This window comes from Ostrinia nubilalis, chromosome 13, assembly GCF_963855985.1.
Source record: "Ostrinia nubilalis chromosome 13, ilOstNubi1.1, whole genome shotgun sequence".
Taxonomy (NCBI): domain Eukaryota; kingdom Metazoa; phylum Arthropoda; class Insecta; order Lepidoptera; family Crambidae; genus Ostrinia; species Ostrinia nubilalis.
In genome coordinates this window covers 11,807,036-11,822,144 of record NC_087100.1, presented here as the reverse complement: position 1 = coordinate 11,822,144, position 15,109 = coordinate 11,807,036, and the positions used below count along the sequence as shown (strand labels likewise).

The following is a 15,109-nucleotide window of genomic DNA, read 5'->3' as shown; positions in this document are numbered from 1 at the left end:
GCGGAAACTTCGACAACGCAGTGAAGTATGACATGCTAACTCAAGAAACTCAACAAAAGCCTAGTAGGTACTTAATCATAGGGGCTAGAGTATTCCCGAACTCCGCGTATCAACTATCCAAGTTTCAGAGGATGCGAGTAATGAAGCACTCCCAACAATCCGGGCTATACCCGCTATTTGTTTAAACAACTGCATAGAACTATTCTAACCGAACTCGGTTCAAATGTTGACTTTAACTAGTTTGAAACTTGTCCGAAATTTGTTTAGGGCAATTTGGGCGCTCAAAAATTGCATAATGGGAAAGCAAGAAACTTCCAGTTAAAATTGCTGTTCATAAAAATAGGTTAAGCAGTTCACAAACAAATATTTGCTCAAGAGGAAAAACTGCTCGAGTAAAAACCAATAATGTGGAGGTAATCCACTTAAGAATATAACCAAAAGTACATAAGTCTATTCAGGTATAACATATAATCCTACAAAGTACACGCCTTTCCTAAACACAAAATGAGGCCATATGACCCATCACGCCATCACATTGAAAAGTAGTTTCGAGGCTGCTCACACGGCGACAACCTGAAATTCATGTAAAGCAGTGTACTTTTTAGGTTACACCAGTTACACTAAAAGCCCTACTAAGTTTCCGAAGAGCCCTATTTATCTTTCCGAATCTTGTAACTTTTGAACAAAGGAGTACTCTTCGAGCGGAAGATCATTTCCAAATCACGCAGCGTGCGCGGAACCAACTGTCACGAGCACATTAATTGCAAAATTGAATGTTGCATCGGACAAAACTATTCCTTATTTCTGTGTTCTTAACCGCCAATGTCGTGTCTAGAATGAGTGATGTGACAACGCTGCCCAAGAGCACTCCAGTGTCGCAGTGCGGCTCGACATAAGGACGTAATCGAGTTAATCGCCGCTCCACATACATTCATGTATGTCGGAGTTAACATCGATTTGCATCTCGTACACACAATTTACATTGCATTATGCCACCGTGTAATGGGAGTGTACTAACATGTCAGAAAGCTTGAGGGTTTAATAGACACTGGATTTATATTCCAAGCGCTAACCTATTTCGATTCATATAAAATAAATATCAAAGACGACTACAGCGCGAAATGAATAACTTAGCAATTTCGTGATATCTACAAAACGATTTCTGAGAATGTTCTGGTAATAACTCGGAAAAATAATTAAGCCGACCTACGCTATCTACATAGCACTGCGATAAACAGAAAAAAATTGATGATAAAAATATATTATTTACCCTCAGTAACTCAGTATCGCCTATTATGATACCTCTGACGTGCGTCTAATAAGAAATCTCGTCTGCGATGCTATTTATATCGAAGATTTAATAACTTTTTGGCTATACAGGAGTTACATTGTTGAAAACTAAATTCCTATCTTAAAAAATACGCCATCTTTAACAATATACTGTCTAATAACGGTCCTGATCTAAATATGAATACTTGTGTTACGAGTGCGTTCACTATTGTAGAGGACATTGCTGGACATTGGTCCAGCGGCGGCGGCGGCGGTGTTTGATCCAGGGTTTCGGATCTCCAGTCGGCATGTCCGACACCTTCACCGTTGGGCTATTGTCGCCTCAAACATCATTATTTTGCTCTTGTTCTAAGCTCATAAATATATTATGGTCCTCACCGTAATGCGGCTCCTTGTCGTGGGGTATATTCCCGTTGGGTTCGAGCCGATCCAGGCACTCCTCGGAGTACCCGTTGTAGGGCAGCTTGCCGCGGCCGCCGCCGTTCTGCTGCCGGCCGCGGCACTCGCTGACGTCACCGTCTGGATCGTCTTTTGTTGCTGCAACAATGACAAAAGAAGGTTAGAGAAAATGGAACAGACGCATCTCGGATAAATCGCCGTCCACTAAGAGAAACCCAAAGTTACCAATTTGTTTTGAGTATTTTTTGAGCAATCTTGAAGGTTCTGACTAAGGGACTATTCGTACTCGTACCTCTCGTTCCCACCGCTACAACTGCTGTGTAGCTGTGATCTAAGGCTTGACCACCACTAAAACACAACCAGTGAAGGTCAAGTGTCCCGGGGGAAAGTTAAACGGTCATTGGACCCGCAACGAAATTAATCAGAAGAACATAGGAGTTCGAAGTTAAGGTTCAACTTCCCTCCAGTGCAACTCGGATGACAAGTGACAAAACAGGTTTTGACTAGAAACGACACTTATAAGTAACAGTCCTACTCAATTTAAAAGATAAAAGAAAACTAGTCGCAAACATTAAACCGCGTCAGAAATATCCTCCCACACAATTCTTAGAGACGAGCAACAAATTGAGTGCAACAACCAGCAAGTTTGTACAAGCAACAAATTGTATACCATAAAATGTAGCAGCAGGAAGCGCGGTGTTACGGGATCGGGCTTAACTTGTTTGTGCTAACAAGAAATTAATGTAAGAAGTAAATTTACATTCAGCACGAAATTATACCAGTCAAAACAAAGACGCAACTGACAAAGCAAGATTTTAGTAGTTTGCTTAGCTGTTTTTCATGAGATATCCAAGTCTCACGTTCACAGTCAAGTTAACATTGCTAATGTAATTTGGAAACTTATCCATATTGTAACTCCATAACACATAACAACGCTCAAAACTCGATTCAACCTCCATCTTAGAGACTATCCGAATCCATCTTAGCGAGTCCTGTGATTGGCCTACATTTTCAAATTTCATCAATAAGATGTCTCAATCTTTGCTCGAGATTGAATCGTGTTTTGTCCTGAGACAAAAACGTATGTTTAATTTTAACCAGTTTAAACCACAAATCAATCACACTGCCTCGACCACACTTTTAACACCATGTTGCACACGAGTAAATACAAGTGCAATTATAACATTACAACGAATGCATAAATTCAAACAGATAGCAATTAAGCGACCCTGTCGAAAACAGCCTTTGTGGTCAGACTGAATCCCGCAATTAAAATTGAAAGCCATTTTACGGGAAACCCGGCTGCAGACGACGATAATACTAGTAATAATTAATAAATCAATGGGTATGACGAATTTAAGCTAAATTGTAGAGCTATATTACCATAAAGGACATGATTTAGGACTTTCAGAAAATAGTTAATCTATCGAATGTAATGCAAATTGTTGAACCTCTAGCTCATGATAATCTACTCATAACTAAGCAGTTATTGTGGATGATTTCCCTAAAATCATCACAAAATCATAAGATAAAATTCTACTAACGTCACTGTATCCAAAACAAATATTATGTAAGAAGTCGTTTCAAGTATTCATATGAGTCGAGTAATGACAGATAAAAAAATCACGAATATAATACTGAAATAATCCAAAGTGACATTTAATAACTCTATTTGTATACCGAGACAGGCCTCAGAAAGTGACAAATCGAAATCCAAGCGAGCATATGTACGAATAAGTAATTCATACCTGGATCCATTACAAAACCCTCCACTTATCAAGAACATTATTGAAACAAGAATTTCGTGTTAAAACAACGTATTGCCATGTCCCAAAATTTTATACTCGTATTTCGGAGAAGACAATTAAGTTATTCGACTGCTGGTGGATGGTAAATAAATTACCAAATGTGAGAAATTGCTGGTTCCCGTACCTACACATTGTGTCGAACGAGATTCATTTACTGTTAATTTACGGTACGCCCTCGAAGGTTACAATGAGGCCGTATTGAATCATTAATAGACGTCAGAGATGAAAGAAAATGTTAATGAGCTGTTGTGTAGGGAAGTGAAGGCAACAAGAGAAATCGGAGCAAACTAATCCCAGGTTACTGAGCTGGGCGTGAAAAATTAACAGGTTCTTATAAACTACAAAAGGGAGCCTCATCAAGCAATTACAGCAACAATATCCGGATAATTTTACCTCTTCCTCAATTAGAAAATTTGAGTTTCCATAGACAATAAATTTAATTAATTACAATATCGTGTCCGTAAAGAAAGAGTTCCCGGAATCGAATTATGCAGAACAATTGTCTTTCAAGTCTGATATAAAAGTTGCTCGGACTTTATTCAATTTTGTCATGGAGGTTTCTCCAGGGAGCCGTAATTGAATTACCGTTTGAAAAATGAACGGAAATACAGTGGCTAAAATGTAGGTGAAAGTATAGGTATAAGTTTGGTCTGGCTCAAGCTGCTGCAAACCAACTGTGCAACACTTTGCGAAGTAATTTGCATATATCCGAGGTAAGTGCGGATTCAAGAAGCCCCCGATATCTTAAAGGCAGGATATGAAGTGACAACTGCCGTTGGGGGACACCCCAACTTTAATTGGCCGCAACCCCTTTGTGATTCCCTCAGAGATAAAATTAATTATTTAATACCAGATTCCTAACACATGTAAATTATTGAACCAAGTTAATCAGACAAGCGAGCGTAAGCTGCGATTATTAATATTCAAGAATCTGACTTATAAGATGCAATAAATAGACAAATTGTATAATCCCTTACAAATAGTAGTAATTAATAGAGATAACCATAAGTAATGAGTAAAAGCGACTAGGCGCTCTGGAGAAATTAATTATACATTCGCTACTGTTTCACGCGTTTCCAAAAGAGCAATGGCCATCTGGCTCACGGAGAACTTTATCTACTTATCTTCCTTCGCGAAATGTAAGAATTTATGAATAGTTACTTAAGCTATGAAGGTATTTTATAATGAAATAACATAAATACAAGACGCATTCCGAACTTTTTCACAGTTCGTAAATTGTTCCCCCGGAGGCACTCGTCTTCTAGCAAGGGTATTTCTGAAGCACTGCTGTAACCACAAAGTAACACAACACGTTCGCCACGCTCCAGGGCAGACGGGTTTAATTATCGAGACGCATTTGCGGATTCCGCGCCAACTCGAGCTTTACAATAATTAAATTCTTAAATTAAATTTATTTTGGATACTCGACATCACATACCACTCATTACATGCGCCGGTAGCGCCTCGGAAAGTTTCGTACGGACTGAATGTGGCGAGCAACGTTGTTGAGATATTAAGTGTTGTGTTCACACGGGCGATAATTCGTGCAAACATCCCATGAATGCAGTGTAAATAGCTTGGCAAAACAATGGTTATTGGTTTTTTCCGGGTCGGATTATCGTGGGATTAGAACGGAGGAGGTTCGGAGCACGTGCGTCGCGCGGCTGCGATAAGGCCTTATAAATTGTGTTCTAGAGAACAATGCGTCCTCTCAGGCCGCAGTTCCGCTCATCGTCTAGATACAATTAAACGCGGATGGTTCGCTTCCGGGTTTTCGCGTTGCCGACGACGGCGGTGAAACTCTTTATCGGGGCAAATGATCAATCTCCATTTCTTGTGTCAGATTGAGTGATGCCTCCAATTTGTCAGCAGGATTGCAGTTTCGTGAGGGGCGATTTTGGCGATCGCCATTCTAAGACTGAATGGGGTCATGTTAATGGGATCCGTTTACGTAGCCGTTTACATCAGCGAAATCATCTTGACGTCCAACAATATGCTCACGTAACAAGATTTCTAGGTAAGTATATTTCACCAACCGTTATGTCTTTATAATTACGGCGACGAACACTATTTTGTGTTTGTGACAGGCTTGTTATTTTCTTGCGTAAAATCTTTAGTAGCGTTAAAACATACGGTCGGCGGTTATTATTAGGTCTTGAAGTAGAGCCGCCGACAGCGGGCGATGTGAGTCATAAAGTGTATACTGCAATCGCGAATGTAACTCGGAAACTATTCGACCTGAGGTCATAACACCACATAGCTGTTTTATTATCGCGCCGAACAAAGGCAAGGAGTTGATCTAACATAAAACCGGTGTTTGAGTTTTCTTACGCGAAGGGCATACCAGATCAGGTTCGCGAGAGAAGGGAAAATGTGTTTGAATAAAAATTTTCCTGAGAACGAGGAACTAGCTTAATCTGATGAATGATAAAGAAAAAGTTAAGTACAATTAGCCGAGGCACGTACGATCTACGTGCTCGTTTTTTACTGCTGTAGCACTGCAGTTTAAGCTAATAAATTTTCTTACACGCAGTATGCAAAAAAGTTTTTATTGCATAATTCTGGGAATCGAGTCGATTAAAGCAACAAAGAGGCAAAAAACTAACACTTCTAATAAATATAGAAACATACACCAAACCATGATGATAATGGTGATGATACAATGCCTACGGATCATAGGACATTGAAATCAAGCCATTTCATTTGCAAATTGCAAGAGGTCGTAAAGTATCAAACACACCAGTGGCGGCCCTAGGGCGGTGCGAGCGGTGCGACTGCACCGGGCGCCGGTTATGGGGGGCGCCGAAATCAATCGAAACGCGCCCGCTTTCGCCACACGTCACCGAAACGATTATTAAAAAAAATCGTTATTGACCGACGATCCATCTGGAGCGCAAACGGGCGGCGGCAGCGTGCAGGGCGGCTTTCTTTGATAACAGAAGCAGGCAGGCGACGTGCGAGGGAGAGAGGTGAAATTTCTTTCGTCCGTCGGTCGTCCGTCTCGTCACTTCAGTTGTGTGCGCCGCAGTGTTGTTCTTGATACGGCAATTGCCGTAATATACGGCATTCAGGCATCTTAGGCACCATAAATACGGTATACGGCAGCACTTTGATTACCGTATCAAAATATACGGCAATTGAGTAAAGTAGAGTTTTATGAGTTTTTCATGAGTTTTTAGTAAACAAAAAATAAATATTTCGTCTAATGGAACGAAAAAACTTGTAAACCATAGATGAAGTAGAAGCGCCACGAAAAGAAACGCCAAAAATGCAACCTTATCTCTGAGATTTTAATGTCTAAAATCGTTATTTTCTCATTTTGGTAGATTCTTCACTTTTGTTCGGGTAGGTTCTTGGACTAAATTATTCAAAACCTTAAAAAGTGAAGAATAAAAAAAGTAAGTTTAAAAGTAGTATACGCATAGTACATAATACATCACTTGTATTTTTTTTTAAATTTAAACTTTCCAAATAAAGATTTTATACAATACGGCAATTTTCTTAGTTTTCCTTAAAAATCCGGCAATTTTAGAATTAGAATACGGCAACCCTAAATTTGTCAGGAACAACACTGGTGCGCCGCGCCAGTGTCAGTCAACTGCAGGGTGAAGAAACTTCCATACAACGGTCATCAAAGTGAAACTTGCTTCCAAACAGCGACATCGGTGAATAAATTCAAATACTTTTTAACTACCTTAAAACGCTCTAGATGTCGCTGCTCCTGTTTCCTTCATATTTTCATTTTTTTCTTAATTAAAATATATTTGAGAATATTGTTAATTACAATGTGAAAACTTTTTTTAAATGAAATTAATTTGTTTTAATTTAAAACTGAACATTGACATTTTTGTTATAATTTACATAATAGAGTAGTAGAAATTACTATTTAACATATGGCAACTTTGTTTTTCCTCCAAAATGGCCGGTGTTGTTTTTGTTAGGTTGAATTGAATGCATTATTGTTTTCTTAGCCATCGTTTATGAGTTCTGTGGCCCTATTAAAGTATTGAAGAGTCGAGTCAAATTCAAGTTCATTCCTTCGTACCTGCTGCTGTTCTGGTTCATCGGAGTTTTGTTCGTTCCTTCGTGAATCGCGAAGAAACTTTCTGTTATGTTCACAAGTGATCTGAGTTTTCTCAATGTGCTGTGTTCTGTGTTGAAAACTTTGCGAAAAGACGCTTTTGGTGTATAATATTATGTGTGTTCATAAATAAAGTAAAATTATTAAATTCAAAAGTTTTTGTTTACTTATTTGCATTTCCATGTGCAATGTAGAATTTTTCCAAATACCTTGTTTTGAAAATACGTACACCATAAAGATAAATATTTTCAAAATAATGGATTTGAAAAAATTCTACATTGTACATCATAAAAACAATAATTCTTTGAAGGTTATGAGGGCCTATGTGTGCGTGAACTGTGTGTATGTGTGAAACAAAATTATTACTTAACTGTTTTTATTTCTCATCTGTACAATTTGCCTCAGTCAGCAGGGCATGAGGGTAATACAAGCGGGATTGACGTCATTTTTTTTATTGCGAATGAGCAGAACAACTGCTATGACAAGCACGATAGTCATCATTGTACTTGCCTCATATATCTATAGTAATTTGGCAGATCTAATACTAGTAGGTAATCACGGATAAAGTAACTACATAGTATAGGAACAACTCGGGGCGCCATTTTGAGATTTTGCACCACCTAAAACTTTTGCTAGGGCCGCCACTGAAACACACCATCTCTTCAGACTTACAATCTGTGAAGTTATAACTCAGCTTTAAAAAATAAAAACAAATATGCAGATTGCAGATGCGAAATTGCATTATACATCTTGCCGGTGTCAGATTGCGGAAACGCATCGCATGACCGACGACCTTGCGGCTGCGGCGTCATAAACAACCGCCGAAAGCGCAATATTTCATCGGAGCCTTCGATAAACTTCGTCATTTAGCTTTATGCTCCTTTATCAACGGACCTGTGGATCGGCAGAAAATATCGCGCGACTAAGTACAATTTATGTCACTTCGGTTGCTGTTCTTTATTCTTTGATGAATTGGTTTTTTTACGAGGCTCTCTATACCACAAAGCTGCAAGTTCCTAAAACGAAACAAATATAAACTTAACGTTAAAATAAATTAAAGAAGGGAATATTAACAATCGAATGTAAAATAAACGAAAGTCTTAATATATGAATCACTTTAAAATATAGCAGGCAGAAGAATGTCCATTCGATTTTTATGTTTTATTGTGATCGTTAACTGCACAATGGAAATCGTAACAGAATAAAAAAGTTCTCTTTAAGTGAATTCATACTTTCCAGGGCAATTATAAAGTTTCAAAGCTCGTGAACAGGATAATTGATACAATATTGCTAGCTGGCGATACGAAGAAGTTAGGTACGCACAATATAGTTGTTAGCAGGATGAGCAGAGCTTGATTCATCAGGCAACTTTATCTACAGAACAAGTTACACATGAGTTTGTATAATGTTAAAACATCATTTAAAAGATTAATTGACTGAAGGATCGGCCTTTAGATTTAAAGTTTTACTAATTGGAAAGATAATGGCACATGAGGCTCAGAAAAAGACTGGTCTGAAACGTGAAAAAGAAAAAGTGGAATGCAGTCAATAACCCCATATCCAGTGAGGTCAAACCCGATATTCACACGGCCAGATGCGAATTGTGACGTATGAGAAGGGTAGACGCGTCACCCGTCAAGAATGAAGACACTGATTCACCCTCCCTCATTATTCGACTGACACATTCAGATTAGGTTACAAGTAATAGACATGGGGATATTGCAAAGGATTCATTTCAGATAATGCCTTCTCAAGTTTGTAATTTTAAGTTGTTATCAAAACCAATGACAATCGGTCAAGAAACTAATTTATATGGTTGAAAATGCAATAAGCTTACTAAACAAACATCGGTAACCAATAGTCGACTAAACCAGAACTAAACTAAGGCAAGTAAGTTCTAGATTAATCCTCGCGAAAGCATTTCAGTGTAACTAGAACTGGAATCACGGGCGTCGGAGGATTGCAGTCCCGCCGGTGTCAAAGTTGACGAGGGTCCTGCGGTCATTCCCGACCAACGCTTATCAGCTAAGTTCTGATCGGCACTGGCATTAAGTCAACCAAACGCGATCGGTTGCAATCAAACTTTAACAAACTCACCCTTATGGCTTAGAAACCACTGAAGTTCGATAGCGATCATCGCAGAACAGTCTCGATCGCATTGTAATAATAGCCCCGCAGATCGAGTTAGTTACGTACGAGCACTCAAACTTAGTCGTTACAACACGCCAGATAAATTGCTTTTGTCGGAGGATTATGAACGCTATTGGATGCGAATAGTTTTATTACTTTCGAGCGATGAAAAGCACGAAAATAGAAGAGATTTTAATGGAAAACTATTTTTAAATGGAAAAGCTTACAAGAGAATTGAGCGCGCAAAAGCAAGCTTTGCAAATGCATTCAACATTAAAATTAAATTGAAATTAGTCTGCTTATCTGAATGAACATCGAATTAGGGAAAATGTGAACGAAAACCATTGTTTTTTTTTTGTAGCACTGAATTAAAGCAAGCTCATTGATTGTAAAACGAGAAATGTGTAACTAGGTAAGGGAGACTAAAATTCTTGGTAACTGTGGAAATCGGATGTAGCCTACTTGAGCCCAAATGGTTGTGTCTATGTTTGTAAACAGTATTGTTAACATCATATTTTAAGATATCTACGCAAAACCACTGAAAGTCGACTTAACCTTTACCATTTCACAAAGCCCGCTTGATTGTCCCCTCGCGAAAAAGGTTTCCACAATTTGTATCTGCACAAACGAACACCTCCTTTGGTATATTTTCTTTTGTGGATCAGCCTTAATGGTGAGCTATCCAGTACAATTGGGCGGCAAAAAGGCTGGGGGAGGCATTTGCGACACTTTCCCTCGGATGATGTAGGTCACGCTATCCAGGCTAGACGTGTTTGCAAGGCAGAATGCGACGGCTCATTTGCCGCCTTTATGCTAGATTAAACTTCTGCGACCACCGTTACAGGTATGTTAGCTCGGTTTGGATGCAGTCTTTTGGTCTTCGAAACAGATCGTATTAGAGAAAATACGGTTTTAATGGCATATAAAGGGTAATTGACTCGAATATTGGAAATTGAGAGACGATGATTTGTACTTGTACTTTCCACTATAAATTTTATGTGTATGATTGAAAGACCTACAATTTAATGCGTAATTAAAGCAGAATATAAATAATAATCAAAACTTTCTAACGGAGAAAATTGTTACGCCGCGCTGCAACTACTCGTAGTAGATCGGAATATTATTTTAATTATTATGATTTACATGAGAAACTTGCAATTATAGAACTATTATTACGTTCCATTATTAATTTTCCTACACGGAAAATACATCATGTTGGACAGTTTAGTAACATTTTAGTCGACATTTAATAGTCCGTTCAGGATCGAAACTTAACACAGTTTATATGGAATCAAATGGTTACTTGTAGAACCTTACCACTTTTACTTTTATTTTACAGTATTTTTTAGTAAAACTGTTCCTATAAAAATGGTACGGGAAAGTGAACCGGAAAAGCATATTATGTTGTCGCTTTAAATCATGCGATAGAAAGAGATAGCAATCGGCAGTTAAACAATGGGTTATAAATTCATCACACCGAACGATTAATGCAGTATTTTATAGAGATAAACATAAAACATGTGTTAGAAAGTGATTATAAAAAAACCATCACATGATGAGACAACAATCTCATACAAAGTTACTATTTTATGTTTTCCAAAACCTACCAACTGTGATAAGTTTCCTGATATCAATAGAAGAAATCTGCGTTCGTATAAATTGAATGAGATTCAACAAACCTTTCACGATTTCGTACGCAAAATAGAGCGCATCAGATCTTCACTCAACAATACAAATAATACACAAAGGATGATGTTAACGTTTGTTTGCACAATACATTATCTTGAGTGAACTTTTAAGTTAAATCGTATCTAAAAAACCTAAGTAGGGTGACTGACTAAGTTACTTAAACTACGGTACCTATATGAAACAAAGTAGTAGCTTTTGTTCTAACGAAACATTTATGTATGTATCTCTGTGCACCGCAAACAAAATATGATGAAAATTTCGAACAAATGATAAGCCTTGACAGTAAACAAACATTCCATAATGAACATCACTAAATTGCAAACAAACCGTCCAAAAATTGCACATACATTATCGAAGCAAATCGCACAAATACACGCAATACGGTTAAATGTCATAAAATTACAGCTCCCAATGGTAATGCTTATTCCAATTGCGCAACCTACACACGTACGGGGACCATAACCCTAGCACGGCAGCCAGACATTGCGTAACCGACCTATTTCGGGGGATGGCAGACCGAAATCGTGGCGAAAAGGTTAAACTCCACGCAAACGTCTCCTTACTGGGTCGTAGGCAAGGGGCTGGTAGACATTTTCTTGGAAGAATCGGGGTTTGAATTGACCTAGGTCATTGACGAAAGAAATTGACAATGACTCCCTAAGTAGTAGAGGCAAAATATATGTTTTCTGAGCTACGAAGTTCAGCTTAATTGGATACAACTCAAATATAAAGAAATCAAGGTAGGGCTTAAAATATCTCTGCTGGTTGTCAATGTGAATAATAGTTACATTTATAATCTGAACGTAAAATTGCTAGCTCTAAGTCTACAAGCCACACCGTAAGTATAGGGCTTATCTAATCGCAATGTACCTCGGGATGACACTACAAATTTACATAGGCCTGCAAGATTGCCATTATTAACTCTGACGAGGGTAAGTGTGGAAGGGTAAATTGTTACTGCACTCGATTCAACTTACGGGGAATTTTGCTGGAGTGTGCATCGAACCCTCTAATAACGTGGAGCTATAACCCGAAGTAATAAGCAATTATTACCACAGGTGTCACGTACTAACAAGAACCTTGGGAAACTATGAGAAGATAAGGGAGTAAGTGGCAGCGATGTTAATAGTCAAATGCTTTACGTTAACATACGTCAAACAATGTAACGCGTCCAACATACTGTTATTGTTGAATATACTCGTATTCTAAATCCGACCACGCATACCGAAATGATACGAAGAATAATTTATGCCTCAAATTAACGACCGCAGCTGTGTCATAACAGCATATTTATCAAATTCGTTATCAGACTTAACCCACATACCTACAAAAATAATCTGTACATTTTTGCAGTTGATAGTGGCGCATAAATTATGAAAGTTTCCTCGTGCTGGCAGCGTTAGCGCCTAGTATTGATTCTAGGAAAGGTCAAAGTTTAGCCAAAGGGATGGATGTATGTATCTCAACTTTGAATCTGCTAACGTAGGCATATGCGAATCGGTCACGCTTCAGTGGATCGGAAACGTCGTCTGATCACTATTAATACATCAGAAGAGGAAAATGTCAATATTAATTAATCAAGTTCTAATCAAAAGACTAATATCCGCTATAATGTTATGTAATTAACCGAAAACCGTTTCAGAGTAGTAAGAGTTGTCAATGTACAGTTGAAAAAATAAATTAACTCCAAAGGTAGGCGGGATCCATTTACATAGCTAGGTATAGAAAGGAGATGACCCATTTCAATATGTAAATCTTCATTAGTATGGCGATAGCGCAAGTGAATAAAAAAGTAATGGGCAAGTCATTAACTTTATTATGATTGGTCAATGCCCATGTCTGTTATCGTATGAAGGAAGCTAATTCGATGAGTCATAAAAATATAACGACGTCAACACACTATCCCCTTGGGAGGCGTGAGAGGATACGAGTCAGGGCCAGTCATTAACCCGTTAAACAATTCAGGGCAAACAATCGGCCCGATGGGGAACAGTATGAACAAACAGACACGTGTGATTCACGCGACAATGGTGCCAGTGGTCTGGAGGAGATTCCATAAATCTTTTATGGACATTGATGGTAAGTGTAGCAGAGTTCAGAGTTTTTAAACAGTTAGTCATCGTTCCTCGAAATATTATTGTGTCAAGAATTTTTATTCAACAGTGAAAAAGGTCATCTGCTCATTGAAAAAATATCCCAATAACTAAACTTATAAAATAGTTTGTTTTAAGATTTAGAAAATTTATCCAAGATATTGAGCAGTTGTTGATCCTGTATGTATGTAACTGGTTCCCCTTTTCACTAAGGGTGACACGCTTCTCTAAAATCTAATAAAAGTTTAATTGTGCTACTTAATTGGAACAAATATGATGTATAAACAGTAACCACTACAGCCCAATTCTGACAACGAATAGAAATTGGATGCCGTGGTAGTTACTATGGGGGAAGAACAAACATTAATTACTGAGACCAGGTCAAAATACACGACATTTATGTTGTTAATGAAGAAGTAATATTTGTTATTCTAATTAACACACGCCGTAAATTAAACATCAAATGGTAAACAGTCGAAGATAATATTAATATACACGATGAGTAATCTAATCAAATCTTAGCGGGGAACTATTTGCACCAACGACTAAAATGTAATTTACGAAGTTGTATTAGTGATGCTAATTATAAATTTGTATCGAGACTAATTTTGAGCATAGCTTGATGATTTGCCAAGCGAATATCACAACTGGTTCGAACATAAAGGGTTCAATGATCGTATTAAATTCAGGTTGTATATCAATAGTTTCGAGCGCAAAGCTATATTTATTTGATTATCATAATTTATTGTTACAGATAAACAATGCAAACATAATTAATAGGAGAGATACGAGACTGTCTGTGACCTTTTTAAATGGAAATGTTAATGCATTGGATAGAACTGACCTATCGAGGGCAATGCGATATGACCACACATTATTTATTGACGTCAACATTTGCTGTACCCAGCATTGAAGACTACTTGATATGATGACATAGTAAAACCCACATAAACATTGCACCGAACTTGTCTAGTTTGGGTCATCAAAAATGATGTCAGTGCAACGAACCCACAGCACATTACAAGGTGCTTACGTAATCAACCCACAGTTGAGCAACAGACAATTGAGGCAATAAAGACGAAAACATTTTCAAGTGGTCAGGAATCACTATTAATGTAACATTAGGGGCAGAGACCAAGTGCGCCGCATCAATCGTCGGGAATTGAGTGCATTGAAATGCAACATAACGTTACATGGAAATTAACAGGCTGTGTTGAAGTATCACAAAATTTTAAAAAGGATATGAAAAAGCAGTCGACGCGTTCACAAAAGTATTAGAATAGGTGGAAGACAATAGGACGGGTCGACAAAAGGCCGGCCAGACTTCATGGTTGCGGTGCAGGGTAACAATACAGCGTTCCTGTGCGGTCGAGTGACTCGACAATTCAGCCCGCATATTGTCGTGATATGAACAGGATTTTACAAGACGAAAGTTGCTGCCGAGAGAGGACTAAGGACGAAGTTTTCTCCTTTAAGTGGAGACACGGCGGAGTTAACAACTTGTGTGGCATCTCGAATTACGCAAGAGACAAGTAATCTGATAGTGCGTTGAGGAAACAAAGTAGACTGTATCAAGTGTGTGTATCTACGTGGATGGTATGCTTATAGCGGACTTCGCG

At 38.3% G+C, this 15,109-nt stretch overlaps 1 protein-coding gene across 3 annotated transcripts in view; it reads right to left on the bottom strand.

Annotated features, from left to right (window-relative positions):
- Positions 1-15,109, bottom strand: part of LOC135077673 (cyclin-dependent kinase 14) — a 103,947-nt gene that overhangs the window by 41,697 nt on the left and 47,141 nt on the right. For all 3 annotated transcript variants that reach the window (XM_063972236.1, XM_063972238.1, XM_063972237.1), the window contains exon 3: positions 1,669-1,827. In XM_063972236.1, coding sequence (XP_063828306.1) covers positions 1,669-1,827 — 159 coding nt within the window. The remainder of the gene's footprint in view (positions 1-1,668; positions 1,828-15,109) is intronic.